Genomic DNA, 25,673 nt, shown 5'->3' with positions numbered 1-25,673 from the left:
TTTTTCTTGAACTAGTATTGCCCAGTGCATTTAATAGGATGACTATATTAGCTTCTTTATTGAGAATTATTAGTATTCATTGAAATCATGTTTCTGTAAATTCTATCACCTTTATGCCAGTATGCACTCTTACTTACCTGCTACTACTTTAAAAATACTGTGAAGACCCAATTTTTATTGCAGTAATCTAACTCAAACTTTAGACGAGTTCAAATATGAAGCTCATCTTCTATGAAAGTATTTATATTTCAGATATATTGAATTTCGGTTACTGTCCTCTGTGACAATATCAATTATTGAGCTTCCTCAAGATTACTTTTTTCCATAAAGTCAGGAATATTTTAGTTTTATAATATTTTGTATTATTTCTTCAATTGTTACTATTCAATAGTATTTGCATCAAATTCCAGTATATTACTCCTTAGTCATTATATGAAAATAAGCATGGAATTTCCTAATAATTCTGCTTGTATTCCATCTGTTTTTAATGCTGTTACATACTTTCCAAAGAATTACATGGTGACATAAAGGAACTGTGTTTTATACTGTTATAATGAAATTACTTGAAACTGACTCTTTTTTTAATGAGTAACGTGCTTTTGTGTAATTACAGAATTAATATAGGCTAAGATACTAGATTTTTATATACTAGCAAGTATTTTTATGTTTTTTAAATACTAATTATAATTTTGAAGAGTATATTCTTATTATGATAAGTGCACATAATTTAAAAAGTGAGGTATGACTAATCTCATAGTTGCTGACTTCACAGGCAGCTATAGTTAAATCAGTTTGTACTGTATCCTTAAATGGAACTTTTGTATAGTTACCAACTTTTTTTTTTCTTTTTTCTTTTTGGGTCACACCTGGCGATGCACAGGAGTTACTTCTGGTTCATGCACTCAGTAGTCACTCCTGGCGATGTTTGGGGGACCATATGGGATGCTGGGAATCGAACCTAGGTCAGCCACGTGCAAGGCAAAACGCCCTACCCACTGTGCTATTGCTCCAGCCCCCCAACATTATTTTAAAAGCACTAATTTGTTTTAGTACTAGTTTCTTATGGAATATCGATTTTTATAGAAGATTTGTATGCTTTTTCAAATATTATATATTAAATACAGTTATTAGATATACTGAATAGAATGCATACTTTTGTATAAAGTAATGATCTTGCTAATTTTTAAACAAACTGCATTCTTGGTTTGGAATATTTAAATGTAAACCTTTTGGGCTCTTTTGGACCTTGTTAGGAATGTGTAATCATTGTGTATTAATTCCTTTAATGTTCTTCCTTACTCTTTCAAAATACAGCTAAAACAGTATTATGATAATAAATTGAATACAAGATATAATTTGCACATCAAACTTATTTCATAGATAATACTCTTATATTTCAGGCTAAAATTAAAAAATGGGACAGATTTTAAAAATACATATATTAAACAGATAATAAGCAGATGGTAAAATGTGATAGTGATGGAAATGTCTGATGCTTGAACAATATTGATCTCAATATATTATTTATGCTAGTTGGGTTAGTGTTGCATAATATGTATTAAAAGTTTCTCTTTTTAGGTTCTCTGTAGTTTAGTAATAGTGTTTATTATGGCTGAGGAATCTTTAGATGTGTGAATTGCATCATAAGATTTGATGCTGTGCTTTTCCTTTTAAAATTAAAAATAGAACTTAATATTTAATATAAATGCATCTGTATTTTAATCTGTATTCAGAATCTGAATTTTAATCTGTATTCAGAATCTGAATTTTAATTTTAATTTTAAACATAGTAAAGGGTCAGAAGTTTCAAAGTGATTATGGTAATACAGAAAAATAGTAAGACTCAGGCCTTATTTCTTGTTTCTATTTTTCATGCAGACACTGCAAAGATGTAAGTAAAAGGAACCTAAAGATCTAGTCTAACAATTTTAATTGTAACAAAAAATCCTTTTCCTTCACTTCTTCATTGTGATAAAGGGGACATCGCACATATGCATTGTTATGGTGTTTGCACACACCCAAGTGTGCACATCTGGTTGTAGTCATGTATTATGATAGTGCTCACTGGAGGTCACACAGTTTTAGTGCATTGCTTGTGCACTTGTATTTACTGGTGTAACAATTGTGACATGGGAAATCCCGAACAGCGTAGTTGCCCTGACTCTCTGTTGCATATAGACAGCACTAGGTATGAATGAATATGTGGCCTCACCTTTGAGGCTAGGCCTTTTTGTTATTGAGCTCCAATAATTTTCAAATAGGATTTCAACTTGGTGTTTGTTAATCTTCAACCATCAGTCCACGGGTATAGAAAGGCTGAAAGCCAGGGGTCTACTGCGGTGATTATCACTGGCATTCTGTGAACGAGTATGCACACAGGTGCCTGTGCTTAGGGGTAAACAGGTGGAAGATCTCTGGTCTAGTAGTATATGCATGCACTTCTTAGTGATGCCGTGCTTTGGCTGAAGGCACTCCTCCCTCTCATTGATTTTGCTTATTGTCATTCTAACTTGGGCTGGAGCATAGCTCAGATAGCTCAACTGGTGGGGCGTTTGCCTTGCACGCAGCCAACATGGCCAACCCGAGTTTGAGTCCTCCGCCCCTCTCGGAGAGCCTGGCAAGCTACCGAGAGTATCTTGCCCGCATGGCGCAAAGCTTGGCAAGCTACCCGTGATGTATTCAATATGCCAAACACAGTAACAAGTCTCACGATGGAGACGTTACTGGGCCCGCTCGAGAAAATCGATGAACAACGGGAGGACAGTGATAGTCATTCTAACTTGAAAAGAAGATTTAACATTAAAAAAGGCACAGTCTATTTCTGAACTTTTTGATTTTGTTTTAATATGGTGCACATTTATTCCTTTAGTAGAAACCTTAAACCATGGGAGAAGTGTATTATAAACAGACACTTGTAATGGGATTTTCAAAGAACATGGATTATGGTGGCACCAAAAGAAAACTTGAGCTCTTTTGTGTGCTTTCATTGGCGGTACACACAAGTTTCTTTCACTGAATGATTTGAGCATTGCTTGTGCACTTGTATTTACTGGGGTAACAATTGTGACATGGGGAATCCCAGTGTATTTCTTTTGCTTGAAAAGATAATGGTTACTCTCTAAAGAATATAGGAAAATTTCTTCGTTTCTCCAACCCCTACATTTAAAATTCCTGAGTTAAAACTGTAAATTCTGATTCCGAGAACCACCAGGTTACTTTATTTTTGGGGAGTGAACTTTACATTTTCAAAACTTTCTGCAAAATAACTTGTTTTCATCATTTTCAAAAGAATTGCCCCTGCAACAAATAAAGCAGTTTCTAATGGGTAAGATCTTATTTTAGACTTTCATTTTTTTTTAACTGAGATTTTATGCTTTATTCAGTTAAATGCCATGATAATGTTGAAAGTGAAAAATTTACTCTGGCTTTGCTTGGGGACTACTCCTGGCTCTGTGCTCAGGATTGCTTCCACCTATGTAAAGAATGAGAAAATGACCTGCATTCATTGATTGCTCAGCCCGCTGAGGTCTCTCTCCAGCTCCAGAAGTGATTTACTTTAAATTCAGTAAACTTACTCAAAGCTTTTGATCATTATTAAAACCACATTTTATTAATGAAAATAATTTTATCTGGAAATAAAAGATATTTCCTAATGAAGGTAGAATATTTTATTTTGTTAGCACTATATTTTTAAATGATATGTTTTGGTTGACATATTTAGATTTCTTAAGCCAGGATTTATACTGCTTTTTGGTATGAAACATCTGAGTATATTCAGCTAAAGGCAAAAAGTAAACTTTTAGTCCCTCTACTGGCTGCCTTTGTTGTAGCAGATTTTAGTTTGTTTGGAGGTCTTGTACCTTTGATGAAAGCTGTAATTTTATGACCAAAGTGAGTTTTAAAGAACATTATAATACAATAATTATTTTTTAACAATAAAAATGTATAATAGTTCCAAATTATGAGGATTTGAGAAACTGCTGGCCTTGGCTTAAACAGTGAATAGTGTTATAATGCTGTGATTAGAAGCCTTAGTCCACACTTTGAAACATTATGTTTTGTAAAACACAAAAATTTTAGTGGTACTTAATGATGACCAAAGATACAGTTTGCTGGGTAAAAAACACTTGTTTCAAAGAAAGATGCCAATATTGTACCTACCAAAAGGAAGTGTACTACAAAAAGCAGGGGGAAGATCTACGCAAAACTATTTAAGAAAATGTCAGAAGCACAAGTTTGGTGTGGTCATTTTCTGCAGGTATTTTGTAATTTGTGCTTAAGTAAATTTATTAATAAGGAGTTGGAGAAGATAGCTCAGTGGCCAAATATATGCTTTGTATGCAAGAACCCTGAGCACTGGTGGGATTGTCCCCAAACAAAAAAACCCACAAAAGTTATTAAAACATGGGTTAGGGGTTGAACAAATTTCTTCCAGAAGAAATTAAGGTACTTTATATATAAATTACCTCCACTTGGCTTTAAAAAATTTTTCTTATGACTAATATGTTTTGAGAGGTCTGATTGTTGGCTGAACTTAGACTGAGAGGAAAGGAGTTTAGCAGTAGGTTAATTAAATAGGTAAAATGAGGATAGTGCTGTATTTTTTTTTACCTTTTTTTGTCCCTTGTTCTTTTTTTCAGATTTTTCAAAGTTTAAAACCATTAGAACATTTAACTATCTTATATTCGTTTGTATACTCTTAAAAATTGGTTGAATTTATATGACTTCCAAAAGTAAAATTGACAAATACTGCATTTTGTTTTGTTGGGGGAAATATATTGGTATATATATAAAGTGGGAGTAAGAAATCCCAGAGCAACAGGAAACCAGGAATATTAGCATTAATTTCATTGCAGTTAGAATATATTTAATAAACATGTGGCAGTACTGTTCATTTTTGGGTAAATGTGGCACAGTACAGATTGGTGTAGGAGAGTATTACTGCTACCAGTAGTAGATCTTCAGGAGCTATAAGAAAAATTGTAATTTAGAGGGAATAGCATTCTTGTTTAGCCAGTTAGTAATTTAAGCTCATATTTTTTACTTTATAAGTGCTTTGTTGCTATTACCAAGTACTTATTGACTATAGTAGTGGACCCTGGTGATTATTATGTGTATAACATTTCAGTAAACTTTCAAAGAGTTTGAATTTAGCTTAAACTTTTTTTGCCTTTAAATTTTATTAAAATTTTTTATTTTAAATACATTATTTCCCTTTTTTATGAAATTTGTTTTTAAAATTTTTTTACATTTTATTTATTTTTACTATTTTATTTTTTCCCCCAACATCCATTCCTTCGCCAGTGTACATTTCCCACCACAAATCACCTGCCCCCCTTCCTTCTCTATGACATGTACTTCTCTCTCTCACTTCCCACCCCCACATTTCTCTTTCCTTTTCTCTCTCTCCCTCCCTCCTTCTATTTAGGTATTCCAAATCTCTGTGCAATTGGGTTGTTTCCAGTTCCTGGCTGTTGTTGTAAATAGTGTTGAAGTTAGGTGTATGTAAAAATTTTCAAGTTAGTGTTTCTTATTCTTTAGAGAAGTAGCAGTGGGACTGCTCGTTCATATAGCAGACCTATTTTTAATATTTTGAGAAATCTTCACTCATAGAGGCTAAACCTATTTACAATCTCACCAATAGTGAATGTGGTTCCTTTAGTTCCATACTCTTGCTAGCATTTGTTTCTAGGCTTTTGATATTGGCAATACTCACAGGTGTGAGAAGATCATCTCATTGTCATTTTGATTTGATTTAGCTAGAATTTTAAAAACTTTCTGCTGTCTTAGTACATTTTTAATTTTGTCTTTTGATAGTATCTTCAAGTGTGAACTACTTTTAGTGTTGACATCATGGATGTTAAATCTTAATGTACTGTAGATTTTTGTTCTTTAAGAATAAATGTAACTGGGGCCAGGGAGATAACACAGTTGGCTAAGGTGCTTGCCTTGCATGTGGCTGACCAGGTTCAATCCCCAGGATCCCATTTTGGACCCCTGAGCATCACCAGGATTGCTTCCTTAGTGTAGAGCCAGAAGTAAGCCCTGAGCATCTTTGGTATGCCCCCCAAAAAAAAAATTTAAAAAATTTAAATTTTTTAATTTAAAAAAATCAAGTGTAACTAATTTATTGGCTTATGTGAGGATTATTTTCACTGTGCTTATTGCATATTTATAAACTGATTTTGAATCAAGTTAAATTTTAGAGCTGTTGCAGAGACACAACTTCAAATATTCCATGCTGTGGTAACTTTGAGAGATTTTGTGTTTTACCTTTTGGAAGGCAACAAGCTTCAACCAAAGTAGTTTAACATAGGAGTTGAAGTAAGCTATAGTAGTTTGGAGGATACTGAAAACATGTTGGTTTTTTTAATTTCCCTTTGCTAATTCTTGAGTTAAAATATTGTTGGTGAAAACTAGGAGAGTAGAGTTACATATATATATATACATATATAAAACTACTATGAATGAGAGTAGAACTTAAGTAACATGCATTCAATATAATGCCTTATCTGTGGTAGTTATTTCGTCAATGATTAAGATAAATTAATGGACAATGGATAGGTTGGCAAATATGAGGAAGGTATGCCCTTAAACCTAGTAGAATGATGAGTTATTTTGGCATGTAGGATATGACAAAATTTCTTACTTTTTTTTTTTTTTTTGGTAGTCTTTGGTAGTCTTTGGAATTGAACTCAGGGCCTTACACTTGTAAGGGATGTGCTCTGCCACTGAATAACATTCCTCATTTCTATTTTGTGTTTTACTTGCTTTTGGTTTTTGTGCCACACCGGTCCCAAAACTTAATCCTGGCTCTGCACTCAGGTATCATTTCTAATAGACTCAGGGGACCATTTGGGGTACTGGATATTGAACCTGGGTCGGCTGTGTGCAAGACAAACACCTTCCTGTACTATTGCTTTGGCCCCACATTAACCATTACTTCATCTTATTTTTTTGTTTGGGGCCGGACCTGGCAGTGCTCAGGGGTTACTCCTAGCTCTACACTCAAGGAGTTACTCCTGGTGGTGCTTGGAATTGTATGGGGTTCTGGGGATTGAACCTGTGGTGGCCACATGCAAGGCAAATGCCCCACGTGTTGTACTATTACTCCAGCCCCACATTAACCGTTTTTAAACTTAAATTTCAGTTAAGAATTTTACTATAGAATTACATAGGAATAATCTGCCTGTTTCTAAGTCTATGAGAAGAACTGCATTATTGAAATTTTTTTTAATGGAAACTTTTTGAAATTTATTTTTTATTGAATCACTGTGAGATACAATTAGAAAGCTTTCATGTTTGAGTTCTAGTCATAACAATGATCAAAACCCATCCCTCCACCAGTGTACATTTTCCACCACCAATGTCCCCAGTATCCCTCTGCCCCCCCCCGTCCCACCTCTCCCCCTCCCTTTATGGCAGACAATTTCCCTCTTTCAACTTTTGGGTGTTATGGTTTGCAGTACAGATACTGAAAGGCCATCATGTTTGCTCCTTTATCTACTTTCAGCATATATTTGTGTTAGGGGTGAATGATTTGAGAAGTGAAGTAGGCTCTATTTACCATGAATGTTGTAAGAAGAGCAAAGTAAAGGTAAATTACTCACTCCCTCCTTTGCAATGTTCATGTAACATGTGTAACATTTGAATGCTGCTGCGCACTCAAAATTTTCTAGAGATTTTATGCAGCCTTTTTTTAAATCAGGAAAAAGTTTCCATCTGGAGTCATTGTTGTTTAGATCACACTATGAAAAACATATATAGTACCTGGAAGTTGTGATTTGGTTATGAGATCTGACTCACCAGATCTCTTCCTGCTGCTCCTACCTACCTTGTTACGATTACAAAGATAAAGTTTTTAAAATTGTAATGTGCTAAGCGTTAAAAGTTATATCAATACAAGGTTATAGACTATTGCATGCATATAGCCCTTCTGTATCCTTGCTATTTTGAATATGATTTCTGTGGATATTAGCATCTTTTAATAGACAGTTTTCTTTGAAATGTGGAATCTTAGCCCTTCACCTGCTTTATCACAACTTGGATTTTATCAAGCTCTAAGTGAGTCTGGTACACATTAAGTCTGTATATGCTGTTATAAATTTCATTCAAACAGACCTCTTTCTGTTCTTTGTTGAATACTGTTAGTTTCAGAGAATAGCAGATCCCTTTGATTTGACAAGTAATTATTATCCACTTGAAACGTCTATGCTTCAGTAATTATTGTTTTAAAGTTAAAAATATATAGTATCATAAACGAGAGCTGTATGTTTATGAGTCCCTCCCAAACATGTAGAACTTAGTATGGTACTCAAAATGGCCAGAGATTTGAAAGACCAAAAATTAAAAATATTCTTCATGTATAGTACATTGAGAGTTTCATACCACTGTGTTTCATTGCTTTACTACAGTTTTTGTACTCCTCAGCAAGTGACATTTTTTTAAAAAACTACCCTATTTCATAATTAAAAATTTTCATTTTGGATTATTAAATTTTGTTGAACTCAGCATAGCCCAAGGGTTTTCACAGAATCAACTTTTAGAGCCCTTTTATCCATATACTAGCTACTCGATTAGATACTTTGATTGTAGGGATAAATTACGTAGTAATTTTCACTTATTATTTTGCCTTTTCAGGAAACTTCATAAAATATTGTTATTAAATTTGTAATATCTCAAGTTTGTCATTAGAATTGAACTATATCCTTTTAAAGAAATTAAATGTTTACTTATGTATAAAGCTCACTACAGAAATTAGAACAATACAAAAATATGAAAAAGGGGAATAAAATTCTATCAAAGTGTTTCTTCAAGATGCTACTTAGTTTATATGTAAGATTTTTTTTTTCCCTGTTGTGGTGTGAGTCATCAGACTCGGCCACACACATGCAGAGCATCTGCTTTGCTGATGAGCCATATCTCTGGCCCTCCTTTTAAACCTTTTTTATGTATAAAAGGTGTCTGCCGTATATAAAAATTTAATAAGACAGGATTGATCACTGTGCTGAGAATTGACTTATTACTGAGAAAGGTTAAGCTGAAGTTTATATCTTAATATGATCATGTTTCTTGACTTTAGGGAAGAAACCCTTTTTTCTTGGAACCTGCAATAATTATAACAATTACTGACGGGAGCAAGTTGACTACTACCAGTGGAGTCCAGGATGAGGTAAGCTGAGATCACGTCAACGTGATTGAATCAGATACAATTTAAAAGTCTTGGATATGTGTTGTAGGGTATTAAATACCTATTTTTTTTTAAATCTGGATTTTCTGTCTCCTAGGACTCATCTACCACCTAATGTTTATAGCGGTGGTCTCTAAATATTCTTGAATAGGATTCCCTTCTGTGAAAAAGTTTTTAGCCTATCTCTTATTGCACTTAATATAATATGTATATTTTTAATGTATGTGGGGGGACAGTATAAACTTATATAGTAAACTTAGTAATATGTTATCTTGTTTTTAGGCTAAAGAGGGAGACAGCATTCTAATATTTTCTTCCCATTTAAAAAAAATTGAGTTAAAAATATTTTTAGTGTTGTATACAGCGTAAGTCATTTATAGGTAACCTCATGCATTAGCATACTTTATGTAGTTGGGTTTTTTTGGTGTGATAGGAAGGCTACAATAGATTAAGCGGTTTCTACTGTAGACTTTTAACTACTCATGAAAATGCTTGGTTTTAAAAAATATATTGCTAAAGAAAGGAGATGTGAATATGGTTTAGATTATTACATTTTCTGTTTCCTTTAGAATACTTATTGTTGCATTTGTAGAGAGTATGATTAAGTACAAGAAAGAGAGTTTTTGGTTCACTAATTTCTAGAACTTTGAGCTGTATAACATTGTGGAGTGCAAATTGGGTTTCAGTGGATTTTTGTCTTAGCTCAACTGCCTTCTAGCATGGAACTTTGTGAGATACCTGGTTGCCTAAATCTCTGTTCTTATCAGTGAAATAATGATCATTCTTACATGTTATTGAGAGACTGAAAGAAAAGAATGGGTCTGAAAATGCTTGCAGAAAAGAGTGTAGTAGTGTTTTCTCATATATCATTGCAACCAGTAGAAAATTGTGATTTCTTGATCTTGATTTGAGTTTGGGGAAAGAGAACCAAAATTATTTTAATAGTTGATATGAAAGGGAATGTAGGATTTAATTCATGGAGATAAAGAAAATTTTGATGTGGGAGTGGTGCATGCCAGGTAGTGCTCAGGGCTTACTCCGATGCTTAGGCATCAATTCTGGCAGCTCTTAAGTCTGGTGCCTTAACCTCTGTAGTCACTCCAGAGATAGAAAATTTTTAGTAGAGTCACTGTTAAATATATAACTTAAGCATAGCTCATGATCTTGAAATGAATTTCATTGACTTACAGACTTTTGCATTTGGTTAACATTGATAGCAAATTATGTCCTGCTACTATTAAGCAGTAAAAGCATTGTGTAACTTTAAATTTGAAATGCTCATATTTATAATTTGACCTTCCTTTTGAAAATAGAGTGAAGGATAGGTATTATTAATCAGATCATAAATATTAATTAGACCCAAATAACTTTATTTTGCTTTCAATATTTTGGGGGGCACTCCTGGTGGTTGCTCAGGGGCTACTCATTGGTCTTTGGGATTGCTTCCTGAAGACCATATGATGCTGGGGATTGACCCTGGGTCTCATACATGCGAAGCATGTATTCTGCCTATTAAACTACTTCTCTGAGTGCCCACCAATAATTACCTTCTTTATTCAATTTTACTTTTTATAAATTAGTCGGTGGTGGGGGGGTGATGAGGTTTGGGCCATACCCTGCCATGCTTGGGGTCACACTCCTGGCTCTGGCACTGGCTCCAGTTCTGTGCTCAGATATTAGTCCTAGTGATACTTTGGGAAACTTACGTAGTGCTGGGGATTGAACCAGGGTCAGCCATGTGCAAGGCAAATGCCCTATGCCCTGTACTCTCTTTGTTCTACATTAGGAGCCTTATGATAGAATATTTTTGTTTTTATTTGCAATGGCTTTCATTTCTAGTTATTGATGATTGAAAAAACATTTATTTTTTTTATTGTGAAGTGTTTTTATATATGCAACTATTCATTCAAGGTGCTTCGCTTTATTGCCTTTGTCAGGAGGGTACAGTATATTTTATTCTGTTCTATATGGATTTATTTTATTTATAATGTTTGTCATAGAGACTTTCCCAGTTAAAAAAAATTTACTTGAAATGTATGTAGATAGTGGAATGGCTCATCTTTCTTTCGAGGTCATTAAAAGGATATTGGAGAATGGGATTATTTATTAAAACTGCCTTGCTTAGAAAGGTTTGAAGATTTTCCCGTGGGCAAGGATCTTTTAATTCTCTTTTATTTTCTATAACATTTAACATACTTTTGAGAATAAAGATTGCATAAAAAATGGAGTTGTAGACATTGTTGTATTGGGTATGATAGTTATCAAAATAAAATTGATTGCTACTCATTTAAAACTAAAAGATGTTTGTTTTAAGGCAATGGTTCCTTTTGGCTGTTCAGTTGGAGCATATACCTGTGAGTTACTTTGATTTTCAATTTAAGAACGTCTTTGAGCTTCTCATTTTGAGTTCTTAATATTCCAACAAAACTCTGGTGTGGCAAAGAGAAATTGTACCCCCAGATGTGCATATTGTTGAATTCTGCTCTATTTTAACCTAAATAATTTGTGTGGTTCATTTTGAGGAGCCTTTAAATTAATGAAAGGTAGAAAGATGCTTTTGGTTTAATCTTGTATGTTTTCGCACATGTATGCTGCATATATTTTCCAGAATTTTATCCATATGTTTCTTTTCTTTAGATTTGTAATCTTGGCAGAGATTTGTAATCTTTAGCACAGTTTGATTCTTTTTCTAAATTTGTTGAATAAGCGTGTCATTTTCCACATTAGGTATCTGTGTACATAATTCTTGTTTGTTTGTGCCTGCTATTGACTGATCTATTCTCCGTTAAGGTTTTATGCATTCCACCTATATAGATAGCCTTTGCTCGGGAATCATGTTACCTTATGGCATCCATCCTAATTGTTCCTGTTGCTTTAAAATCATCCTTAGAGACAAAAACAAACACTGTCCCCCCCGCCCCCCCGTTGTTCATTGAGTGGGCCCAGTAACGTCTTATGCCATTAGAGAATATTCTTGATGCCTTAGAGAATATAAGGAAAATCAGAGCTTCTCTAACTTTACTACTTCTTTTTTGTTTTGGAGTCATACTTGGTGGTACTGTGTATATGAAGAGGAAAGAGTGGAGGGGGGCCTCATGGGGTGCCCAGAACTTCAAGCAAAGCCCTGTTGTTCATCGATTTGCTCAAGTGGGCCCAGTAACGTCTCCGTTGTGAGACTTGTTATTACTGTATTTGGCAGATCAAATATGTCACGGATAGCTTGCCAGGCTTTGCCGTGCAGGCGAAATACTCTCGATAGCTTGGTGGGCATACTTTATATATTTTTTTAAATGGGGAAACATCTCTGGTGGTGGTTATTTGCACAAGGTGATAACGTGTTACTGCCAAAATTTGTGTTAGAATTGTTTTAAATTCCAAAGATATCTCCCACCCCTCTGTAGACCAACGTTCTAATGTATTACTTGCTTGACTTTTTTTGCTTTTTCTTCTTAAAATTTACTTTTTGTTTATTTCTTACTTAGTTCAGGGTTTCTAAGAATTGTCATATAGATAGTATGTTCTTAGTGTCCCTTGAAATTTGATATAATAGCATTTCTAGGCAATGAAGATAACAATGATGAATAGGGTGGATTTTTTTGTTTTTTCAGTTTTATGTATTATGGGGAGATCACTTATTAAGTTGATTTATGAGTAATAAAATAGAGATACATATTGTGTTATACAAACACTAAAGAGGGCTAATATTACCCTTCTTGTGCGCATGTCGTATCTTGTGTATTGTGAATTTTTAGAGTTTTAATTTGGATCCACTAAATTTAAGGATGTTCTGCATAATTTGGAATTGCCATGGAAATTAAATAAGCTATGTAAATTATATGTTACCTCTGAAATTAATCAGAGTGTTGGTATAATGTTGTATTGAGCCTAGAAGATAATGGAAAAACTTGTTGCTATGTTTTCTCATGATCTAGCTAAGTTTATAAAGACCACAATGACTCAATGTCTTACAACTTGTGCGTCAAGTTATAGTAATAGAGGGATACCATTTCCTCTGTGACACTTAGGGTGTTAGGAGTTTGAAGAGTAATAACTCTGTATTTTGGAGTTGGGACCTGTGTGGTTACTTTAATTCATGGCTTGAATTAACCTTATTTGTCCTCAAAAAGTTCAGGTTATTGTCTTCAGTGTTAAATGTTTCTGATACAGTAGTTATACATAATTAGATAGGATTTTTGTTGACAATCTCTGTTCAAAATGTGTATGTGGTTTTGCTCCTTTTTTCCTTTTGAAATTCAGCTATTTGATAAAATTGGCAATTTGTAACATTCATGTATGAGATGAGACTTTATGGGACTTTATGTTAGTTGGGACTTTGAATTATGATATACAAGAAAACTATATTTCTTACCCTGATGGGTAGTCATCTTTGGTGGTGGTAAACATACTTGTGCCATAATGTTCATAATATCATTTATTGTGTTATATTATTGATTTGTAAAATAGTAGGATCATTAGGTAGTTACCAGATTGTAATTAGAGCTATTAAAAACATTTTTTTCTGGTTTCTGTTTTTTCATAGCCTCCTTTGTACTGTTCTTCAGTGGAAAAGTATTCTGTGCTGATTCCAGGAACATGTAGCTCAATATTGCTCAATAAAGTCTTAGCCTAGAAGAGATCCCTGCCAGTACCTTCTTAGTGATGAGTGACATTCCAGGATAGTGTAGCAGTTATTTTTCCTCTTCCTTGAAAGTGCTAATAGTAGTATTATCTTTCACATACTGAGATTTCTATATGCTAAAGGTTTTTCCTGCATCTCTTTGCCAATGATGGATTACCCCAAGGGTAATATTTCAGAGAAGTTTGCAAGGGGAAAAAATCTTGTTGCTTTTTGACAGTATTAATTTTGTCTTTCTAGATTTTCCTAACTTTGAAAGACAACCCAGGACAACTGTTCTCATGATCTTTTTTTTTTTTCTTTCAGTTACAAGGTTGTTCATGATTGGGGTTCAGTCATACAATGTTCCAACACCAGTGTGTCCCTTCATCAGTGTATATTTTCTACCACCAGTGTCCCATTTCCTTCCCACCACCCCACCCCTCAACTACCTCTAAAGGCAGGAACTTTTCTTCTCTCTCACTGTTACAATTTCTTCGCAAATATTCGGAAAGGTCATGTGTTTGTAGAAAGAATGTCTTAGTAATTGCAGCTGTAAGTTCTAATGATTGCAGTTTAAGGTCTTCTCTTTCTGTCAGTTCTCAAAGGATGATGCACAAGTTCCATCATTCTTTGAGATGTGGATTGGTAATAGTATTTTTGGGTTGTTTTGGGCAGTGTAAACAATATTTTCCTTTTACAAGAATAACAGAATCGAGCCCGGCAAGCTACCGAGAGTATCTTTTTTTCCCCCCTTTTTTATAATTTTATTTCTTGAATCACATGAGAGCAGTTACAAAGCTTTCGGGTTTAAGTCTCTGTCATACAATGAAACACCCATCCCTTCACCAGTGCCCATTTTCCACCACCAAAAACCCCAGTATACCCCCATCCCACACTCCCCCTACCTGTGGGGCAGATGATTTCCACATTACTCTCTCTCTACTTCGATTACATTCAATATTTCGACGCCAGACCCACCATTATTATTTGGGACTTTACCCCAACACTCAGATCTGCTAAAAAGGCAACTGTAGACAATTTGTTTTTTATTGCTGGTTATGAATAACATATGATGTAATGCGGCCGTAGTAATGGCTGTGCGATTTTGGAATTCCGAAATTTTAACAATTAAATCTGAAGGGATTTCTGCCAAAACCTGCTGGGTTCCGGGATTTGTTCCTGAGTCTCTTGGACTATGGCTTAACAGCAGCTTGATCAGGACAGGAGCGAGAGAGGGCGTTTGTGGGCGGTGACTCGGGGTCTCATTGGGGTGGGGCGGAAAGGGCCAGCGCCACCCCCGTCCTGTAATGCCGCACATGTCTCGTCACTGAGGGCCCAAACCTGACTGTCCAACGGCCTCTGGAGGATGGCAGCCACCGAGCCACCAAGGGGGAGCAGGTGGAGGGACAGCACCCTTTCCCCCTTGGGTGGCCTGGCGACAGTAACCTACTGTGGAATCCTTATGCATTGCTGCACAAAGTCACTGGGTTTCGAGATTTGTGTTTGAATCTCTGGAATTGGCCATTAAACAGCTTGATCAGGAACCAGAGAGCTGTTTGTGGGTGGCGACTCGGGGTCTTGTTAGGGTGGAGAGGAAAGGGCTGGCTCCACCCCCATCCCATAAGGCCGCGTGTGTCTTGTCACTGCAGGTCCAAGCCTGACTGTCCAATGGCCTCTGGAGGATGGTGGCCACTGAGCCACCAGGGGAAACAGACCAAGGCACGAAACCTATTCCCACCTGGGGTGGTCTGGCGCCAGTAATTTACTGCAGGGACTGGACGCATTTCTGCCAAAAGCTGTTGGGTTTCAAGATTTGTTTGAGTCTCTTGGATCATGGCCGCTAAGCAGCTTTATCCGGAGCCAGAGAGGCTGTTCATGGGCAGCAGCTAGGGGGTCTCATTGGGGCGGAGAGGAAGGGGCTGGCTCCACCTCCATCCTGTGAGGCCACACGTGTCTTGTCACTGCGGACCCAAACCTGACTGTCCAATGATCTCTGGAAGATGGCAGCCACCAAGCCACCAAGGGGGACCAGGTGGAGGAATGACACCCTTTCCCCCCTGGGGTGGTCCGGCGCCGGTAATCCATTGCAGGGACCTGACACATCTCTGCCAAAAGCTGCTGGGTTCCAAAATTTGTCTCTGAGTCTCTGGGATCATGGCCATTAAGCAGTTTGATCAGGAACCAGAGAGGCCTTGCCTCCAATTATATAGCTGTGCCGAAGGTTGTTTGTGGGTGTCTCCCACATACCTAACTTTTTTTTTTTAATGTAGGAGTACTACTATTTATTCAGCCACTGATTAGCTGATTGAATTGGGCATGAACTCCAACTTTTTTTTTCTTCATAGTTTTATGTATTTATTTTTCGTCTTATATTTATTTATTGAATCACTGTGGGAAAAGTTACTAAGCTTTCAGGTTTAAGTCTTGGTCATACAATGATCAAACACCTTTCCCTTCACCAGTACTCACATTTCACCACCAAGAACCCCAATATACCCCCCCTCCCACCCCACCCAATGCCTGTGTGGCAGATGATTTCTACTTAATTCTTCTCTACGGTACCGGCTCATCCTTCACGCCCTACCGAGGTCCTGAGTTATCCCCCACAAGCGGCTCTCTGGCACAGCTATAATACCAGACACACAGAAACCAATCTAAATTATCTGGCTCTTTGCAGAAATCCAAAATTGCGTGGCCACGCAACATTATATGATCACCAGATGCACAGAAACCAATCTCTGAATTATCTGGCTTTTTGCAGAAATCCAAAATTGTGTGGCCACGCAACATTATATGATCCACATACCTAATCTTTGGTTGTTTACTTTCATGGTAAACTTTGCCCCAAGTTTTTGGGATCTGGCCAGAGGCACAGCAGCAATTTTGGGTTATCTGGAGGTCTGAAGGCATCATCAGGCTGCTTATGCACTTGCCTCACAGGTACAGATTGTACTGAGAGTATCTTGACTGTACAGCAAAGCCTGGCAAGCTACCTGTGGTGTATTTGATATGCCAAACACAGTAACAACAAGTCTCACGATGGAGACGTTACTGGACCTGCTCGAACGAATCAATGAACAATTGGAGGACAGTGCTACAGTGCTACTATTTTTGTGTGTGATTTAGGGGATTGAACCATGGCTCTCAAACATAGCGTGTCCTCACTCTCAGACTGTGTGTGCACTACCAGTGAGCCATATCCTTGGCCCTCAGAAGCTACATTCTTTTCCTCCCTATGAAATGTTTTTATTTCACTAAAATCATTGCAAGTAGGTGCCAAAGCTGTACAAAATACTTTGTGTCGGTGAACCTTTAAAACAACATAGTTAAAAGTTGTTACTTTTCCTCATACAACTTATAATTTGGGATTTGGGGAGTACTTAAAAAATTAAAAACTCTAGGGGCCAGAGCAAGAGTACAGCGGGTAGGGTGTTTGTATTGCACGTGGTCGACCCAGGTTCGATCCCCAGGATCCCACATGGTCCCCTGAGCACTGACAGGAGTGATTCCTGAGTGCAGAGCCAGGAGTTACTTCTCTGAACATTGCTAGGTGTGATCGAAAAAAAAAAATTAAAACCTTTAATCTTAAAGGTATCAGTTTAGTATAATAGAATAGAATATAATGAGTTAGTATAATATAAAGAGAAAGGTAACAGTTTAGTATAATAAATATAAGGGCTGAAGCGATAGCACAGTGGTAGGGCGTTTGCCTTGCACGCAGCCAACGTGGCCGACCCGAGTTTGATTCCTTCGCCCCTCTCGGAGAGCCCCGCAAGCTACCGAGAGTATCTTGCCTGCATGGCAGAGCCTGGCAAGCTACCTGTGATATATTCGATATGCCAAAGACAGTAACAACAACAAAGTCTCCAATGGAGACGTTACTGGGCCTACTCGAGCAAATCGATGAACAACGGGAGGACAGTGACAGTGATATAATAAATGATATAATAGATACATAATAATATAGAGTAAATAAATATAAAGCATAATTATAAAGTATAATAAGGTTAAAGGTATCAGTTTAGTGTAATAAAATATAGTAGCAGAGCTGTGTGTCAGTACAATTCTGAGTTTTCATGTTTTATTCTCTAGTAGTAAATTGTGGTACATCATCATATTAGCATCAGTGACTCAGTTGTAACATCAGAATTAACTCTTCCCTTATTTGTAGAATGTTCTAAATGTGAGAGCGCCGAATCCTAACCACATCAACGGCCAAGACTCAGAGACTATAAAAACCAGCTCCCAGAACCGGACATCTTATTATGACATCTTATTATCTCATTCCTACTTTGGACAAACTGGCAGGCTACTGAATGTAACCTGCCCACACGGCAGAGTCTGGCAAACTCCCCGTGGCGTACCCAATATGCCAAATAGCAGTAACAATGATGGGTCTCATTCTCCTAAAGAGCCCTGAATTTAATCTCAGGGCTAGGATGAAGGACACGTTACTGGGGCCTGCTCGAGGCAATCGACGAATAACAGGATGGTCGTGATTCGTTCTAAATGTAAATTATTGTATACATTGGTGTATCAGTTCAGATATTTGAGTATATTTTTTTCACCATTTTTATTGACATACTGAGCGATAGCACAGCGGTAGGGCGTTCGCCTTACAAGCGGCCAACATGGCCGACCCGAGTTCGATTCCTCCGCCCCTCTCGGAGAGCCTGGCAAGCTACCGAGAGTATTCGATATGCCAAACACAGTAACAACAAAGTCTCCAATGGAGACGTTACTGGGCCCGCTCGAGCAAATCGACGATCAACGGGAGGGCCTTTACCTTACCTTACCTTACTGAGGTTTACAGTACTGTTACTCATACATCATTCCAATACCATACCCTAATTCTAACCCTAACCCTAACCATAACCAGCGAGCCTGCTTCCTTCCACCAGTGTCCCAAGGACCCCTTCTAACTATTCCTTTATGTAAGCTCAGTTCTGTAGAAAAATTCTCATGTTGCAATGACTTTAACCATTTGTTGTTCCGTTACTATATTATATATCCAAGAATATTTAATAAGAATTTGTTGGATGTTGATCTGCTTGAATTTTTCAAAAATACGTAGTTTGGCCTTATTCTCCTAACACTGAATTAAGTATGGGTGTGCTGTGGAAGTACTCATCTTAATTATTATATTGAGAGTATGTAGTAAAAGAAAATGCATAATTAAAATGAAATACTATCAGTGTATTTTGATCCTTTATCATTGTAAGAATCTTACTGAATGTAAGAATACTTTTTACAAGATCATATGGAAGGAATAGCTTTAATGTTTCTTTACAGACTCTGCAATGTGGTAACTGTGAAGAAAAACTGGTTGATCAGTCTTTGAGGAAGCTGTTTGACTATATAACTAACCTATTATATAGATTTTTGTGGTAAGATATTTCAAACTAATGTATTTGGAGGGGTAGAGCTATAATGCGACACAGCTCAGTATACCATGCGGTGCTGAGTATTGAATGCACATGGCTCTTGTACGCAAAGCGTGTGTTCCAATATTGGACTATTTCCTGGCCCCCTCAAGATAATTCTTACTAGAAGGCGAAGCCACTTCATCTTTCATTTATTAGACTGGCAGAATCAGTGCATAATATGTAAAAAAAATTATTTGGAGAGAAAACTCTAAATGTAAACCATAAATGCAGCTATATAAGATTTAAAACATTTGATTTTAGCTCTTATACATAAACTAGTATGCTATTTAGAATAGCAGTTTTCAAATGATATCAAAATAATGTCAATATGCATATTAACATCAAAATAGTATACATAGTCAGCTTAAAATCTGGAAATTTTAGTTGATATTGGCAGGGAACTCGGAATCTGTATATTTGTCAGTGGCCCTGTTGATTCTGATATATCTTTAGACTTGAAGCCACAGTTTTTGAACATAGTAGCTCTAAATACACTTTAAAAAAAACTCCAAAAGTACGCGTGAAATAAACAACTTTAGCAAAACAAGACAGAACTGCTTTTCACTTAGAAAGCCAATAAAACAACTTCGATTAAGAAGTAATTATTGATCTTTAGAATTGTTGATTTCTAGAATTGGTTTCTAAGGAATGGAATCTAAGAGATGGATCAGGCTTTCTCTGAATATCTTTTGTGTTTTGTTATGGATTTAGTTGATTATTAAATAGCTATGAAATACTAACTCTTAACAACAGACAGTTTATGGTTACTGCATACCTAGTATTGAGAAGAGGACTTAAGAGGACATTTAGACTGAACATGAGACAGAGAAGAATGGGGCCGGGTGTGTATGTGTGTGTGAGTGTGAGTGAGGGGTGGAGTAATTTGAATTATCTGTCATTTGCTTGCTTTCTGACTTACGAGTTGTTCAAGAAATTGCAGAAACTGCATAGTATTCTCTTTATTCTCTTTTGTTTTGGGCCACACCCTGCAGTGCTCATGGCTTACTCCTGGTTCTATGCTCAAGGGTCACTTCTTGGGAGGTTTAGGGGGACCATATGTGATGCTGAAGATTGAACCTGAGTCAGCTGTGTGTGTGCTGAGCACAGTGCCTTACCGACTGTACTGTGTTTTCTAACCCTCTTTTTTATTCTTCAGTTTCTGCTTTTGGATGTTCAGAATAAAAAATAAGCATATATTATGTAAATGTTTGACTCAGATGAAAACAATTTGTGAAGAATTTGGTGAGAATTACATTTAATTTTTGTTTTCTAGATACTTGCTCTAATACACTAGCATAATGAATTTATTCAGCTTTTCGAATTGCTGAAAGTATATTTTAGGTTAATTCAGCAACAGTTTTTCTCATGATAATAGTAATTTTGGTTGTGTCCGAGAATAGGTCAGCACTATCTATGCAAAGTCATCATTTGTTATGTTCCAGATACTGGGAACATATAGTTGGAATTAAGCGAAGGTGGGTTTTTTTTCCTCTTTTTTTAAATTTTCTGGGTCATACCCAGCGATGCACAGGGGTTACTCTTGGCTCTGCACCAGGAATTACTCCTGGCTATGCTTGGGGGACCATACAGGATGCTGGGAACCGAATCCGGGTCACATGCAAAGCAAACACCCTACTCGCTGTGCTATCGCTCCAGTCTCCGAGGTTCTTGCCCTTAAAAAACATGTTGTTTTTGATGGCAGGCAGGTATAAGAATTTGTAATACACTGAGACAAAGTTCATGGTGGAAGTAAGCAGAAGGTTCTGAGAGACCATAGAGAAAGGAACCAAGGTTTGAGGGTTGAGTAAAGGAATTGTGGTGCCACGGTGTCTCAAGAAGAGGAAATCGCAACAGCAAAACTATAATAGAATGAAAACAGTATATAGAAAGGCAGCATAATAGAAAACAGTATGATAGAAAGAAAACAGAATTGAGAAACTATACAGTTCTAATATGGAAAGTGTAAATAGGAGGATTGGATTGTTCAAAATGAGATGAAATCACCCTGAGATTGAACATCATTCTGGTAACATACAGAGAGAATGTATTGAAGATGGTAGAATGTAATCCACATGATCAGGTTTGCATTTTAGTAAGCTTAGTCTGCCAGCAAAGTGAAAGATAGATTGAATGATGTTACCCTCAGGAGAATCAGCAAACTAGGTGCAGCAGCCTAAGAAAAATGGGGCATGCTAAAGCTAATTGTGTTGAACCAGAAGGGTAGAAATCTGAGAGGATAGGAAGGTCTTCAAAGACATAAGAGAAGTATTTGACAGGAGTTCTGATCCCAGGGTCCAGGTTTGGGCTTCAAAGGGTTCTGTGTATTTCTGGAAATCTTACCAGTCTTACCTTTTTCTTGGAGAGAGGATTATAGCTATAATCAGATTGTCAGAAAATTTAAAAAATATCACTAATTTTAGTATTATTTGGGGATTTCCAATGGAAGAATCTGTGTGGATATTGGTGTTCTGTTGAGATGGGGATATTGGTTGAGTAGTATTAGAAAGGGAGCAGAAAGTTAAAAAAAAAAAGTCATTGCTGGTCCCCTGAACACCACCAGGAGTAACCCCTGAGCATTGCCTGGGTTAAGTATAAAAAAACAAAAGAAGGAGTTACAAGCCATCTTTTAAGGCAACAATGTCAGGCTCTTTTCTAATTTTAATATTATGTCTTCGGAAAATATTTTCTATTTAAAGAATAGAAATAAGCTGGACTTAGTATCCGGATTTCAATAGTGTTTTTTTTTTTTAAGCAGGTTAAATAAGTAAGCCTTTTTCAAGAGTTTAATTTAAGACTGTTGTGATGTGAGCATTTAAAATTTTTTGTTTCAAACAAGTATGAATACTGAGATGTAGAATGTTGGGAAAAGAACAATGTGAATAGAGGGGGATAGATCTGTATTAGGTCAAATCAGTTAAGGAGGATACAAGATAGATTCTTTTCTATTCATCAGTATTTATGAATATTAGTAGGTTGGCTATAACTGAAATTAAAGTTTTCTGCCAATTAAAGTCATTTTAAGATTGCAATATGATGGCATGAAAAATTTAGTTTTTAGTTTGCTGATAAGGCACATTTTAGGCTGTTAATAAATACTCATATTTATTTAGTGATATTCTATAAGAAGTTATTAAACTCATTTAAGTTTAGTTATTCTTTCCAGATATAATACAGTAGCTTAATTTTTTTCCCCTAGAAACTTGTGTAAGGAATAAAGTTTATTCAGTGACCAGAAGGATACTGACATTATGATCTTTTGCTTCAAGGCAAGCTACATTTTGATCTAGACAAGGCTATTTTGGTGTATTTTTCCCCCACACTCTGTCTTTTCAGGCTGAATTACTGATTTTTTCCCCCTTTGTTTTGTTTGTTGTGGTTTTGATGTTTTTTTTCCTTTCAGCTAAAGGAGCAGCCCAGTGGTTTTCAAGAAGTGCTAAAAGTGCACTGACTGTCTCATGATGACTGGTGCCTCAGGGAGGGTCATGATTCCTGGATACAGGATCGACCTGATCCTGGATGTCACTTCAAGCAGTCAGATCGTGGGGAAAAGCCTTGTCTAATGGCTAGCCTTCCTCAAATGTCTGATGCTAGTCATCTCAGAAGGCCTCAGAAAAAAACTTAAAGGTGAGCAGAGTAGAGTGTAGTTCTCTCTGGGGGCTGTGACTATTTGTTGGAGAATATGATTCTGCATAGATTGACATCCCAAGCCTGGCAAGTCCAGGTTCAGTTGGTAATTTTAGTTTATAAGTTTGTTGATGATCAGACCCCAACTTGTGAGTTAGAAACTACCCGCTAACCTTAAGTTCTATTATGGAGGAGTATTTCTAGGTTCCATCACAACTTTAGGGTAGTATCTGTTGTCTTAAATGGAAATAACCTACTATCTATCATAGAGCTAAGGAACACTTTGGTTACAAAATAGCACATGTTAAGTATATATTGATTAAAAATGTTGGTAGTGAGGTATTCTTTCTGTGTTTATAATATGCTAAACAATTGGGCTTCATGTTTTGGAAGGACAAATTAGCACAGCGGGTAGGGCGTTTGCCTTGCACACAGCCGACCTGGGTTCCATTCCTCCGTCCCTCTCGGAGAGCCCGCTAAGCTACCAAGAGTTCCCTGCCTGCACAGCAGAGCCTGGCAAACTCCCCGGGGCGTATCTGATATGCCAAAAACGGTAACAAGTCTCACAATGGAGACGTTAATGGTGCCCATTTGAGCAAATTGGTGAACAACAGGAGGACATTGCTACAGTGCTATAGTAATCTGGACTGCGAAAATCTCATTTTATTTTGTTTTTGCTTTTTGGGTCATACCTGGTCATGCCCAGAACTTGCTTCTGGCTCTGCACACAGGAGTCACTCCTGGTAGTGCACTGGGGACCATATGGGATGCCAGGGATGGAACCCAGGTTGGCTGTGTGCAAGGCAAGTGCCCTACCCACTGTACTATCTCTTCGGCTCCTGCGAAATTTTTAAAATAAGCTCTAAAACTTGTCTGAATATTATTAGGTTTTATTTATTTATTTACTTATTGGTCACATGTTTTAAGGGGAAAAAAATGCAGTATCCCAGTGAGTACGCATTTCTAATTTAGAACTTCTATTATGTGCCACTGTTGCATGAATATTAAACATATAACCACAAGTATAAATAGATGAGATGAAGAAGCTTTTTTCACGAAGGAAAATTTGGTATTTTCTTCTCCCATACCATGCATCATGATAAATACTAGAGGTTGCTATGCCTTTTTTAAAAAGACCAAGTAAATATTTTAGTCTTTTTAGCCAATATGGCCTCTAGTGTAAAAGTTCAGTTTCACTGATTGTAGGATAACAGTGCATCAAATGAATGAATACCAGTAAATCTTTATTTGCTGTGCAGATTAATAATTATCATTAAAACTGCTGGGTCATTGTTCCCTGATCCTTGGAGTCCTGACCCCTTAGACCTTGGAGTTGTATTATATCACTTCCGTTAGATACTTCTTTTCCTTTTCTTTTTTTACTTTTTGTGGGGGCAGGGCAGGGGAGGAGGAGGAGTCATAGTCAGCAGTGCTCATCATGCCAGGTATTCTACACTCATGGCATGGTACTGGTGATGAAACATGGGGTCCAGCTTGTAAAACATGTATTTCAGTTCTTGGAGCTGCTGCCCTGATACCTGTTAGGTTCATTTCACCATCAGTATGAAAAATTTAGTTGATCTTCTTTAATGAAGTAAGCAGAAAAATGTTTCTAGAGCGAACATATTCATTTTAATTAAACCTATTTATTGAACTTCAGCGATAATTCAACATGAGGTTAGGTGCTGGGATCATGAGTTTAGTAAGAGATTGATACAGTTATTATGGTGTAAGAAGTATAATGCTATGAAATAAATGGCTGAAAAGGAGATGCTTGTTCTCTTGCTGTTTTCAGGTGAAATTTTTGCAAGAATTCAGGTTTGTTAAGTAAATGTTGCAGTGCGTAATGGTGATGGAAGCAAGCATGGGTTGAATGGAAGAGAACCTAATATATTTCAGTATTTATGGTTGTCAGTGCGTGCAAGAAATATGTGATAGGGCATGAGACTGGATCTAGTGCCGTTGCCCACTCGATTCAGTCAAGGGATTTGAACTTTGCCTTGTTTGATATAATCTTTAAGAGGTAATTGTGAAATAGTAGTTATTATAATAGTATAATAGTAATTGTGGAAGTGACTAGACTTGGAGTTTAGAAAGGTAGTGGTAGTAGTGTAGAACACAAGCAATAGATGTTTTTTGGCTAACCAATTTTTTTAAAAACTATCTTGTGAAAAGAAGATAATTATTTGTAGGGCATTTTATATCAAACGTCAAATGATTTATAATATTACATAGTGATAAAAAGAGAGAACTACTATAGATAGACATTCATGTAATCTCAAAAATATTAAATTAGTAAAAATCCTGTCTTATGCACTAACCATAAAGTAAAGTGCATTAGTGGTTATTTGGGGGAACTTAAAGTAAATGAACATGAGGAATATTTTGGAGGATTTGAAATTTTTAAAACTGAATAGTAATAATAATTGCATGACTTTTTTTGCTAAAAAAATTGAAATGGATACTTAAACTGGGTTAAATTTGTTTATGGTAAGCTATAATATGTTTGGGCTGGAGCAATTGCACAGTGGGTAGGGCGTTTGCCTTGCACATGGCCGACCCGAGTTCAATTCCTCCGTCCCTCTCGAAGAGCTCAGCAAGCTAGCGAGAGTATCCCGCCCACATGGCAGAGCCTGGCAAACTCCCTGTGGCATATTCAATATGCCAAAAACAGTAACAAGTCTCACAATGGAGATGTTACTGGTGCTGGCTCGAGGAAATTGATGAACAGTGGGAAGACAGTCCTGACAGTGCTGACACTTAGATGTTTATAATTTCTTATTAAATATTATGAGAAACTCATTCTTAAGCTAAT

At 36.6% G+C, this 25,673-nt stretch overlaps 1 protein-coding gene across 3 annotated transcripts in view; it reads left to right on the top strand.

Moving 5' to 3' along the window:
- The window catches only part of INTS6 (integrator complex subunit 6), a 93,831-nt gene that overhangs the window by 15,798 nt on the left and 52,360 nt on the right, over positions 1 to 25,673 (top strand). For all 3 annotated transcript variants that reach the window (XM_056126089.1, XM_056126088.1, XM_056126091.1), the window contains one exon: positions 9,083 to 9,172. In XM_056126089.1, the coding sequence (XP_055982064.1) occupies positions 9,083 to 9,172 (90 nt within the window). The remainder of the gene's footprint in view (positions 1 to 9,082; positions 9,173 to 25,673) is intronic.

Source organism: Sorex fumeus, unplaced genomic scaffold, assembly GCF_029834395.1.
Source record: "Sorex fumeus unplaced genomic scaffold, SorFum_2.1 ptg000061l, whole genome shotgun sequence".
In the NCBI taxonomy this organism is placed as follows: Eukaryota; Metazoa; Chordata; class Mammalia; order Eulipotyphla; family Soricidae; genus Sorex; species Sorex fumeus.
The sequence above is the reverse complement of the archived record's forward strand: the minus strand, read 5'-3'. Positions and strand labels throughout refer to the sequence as shown.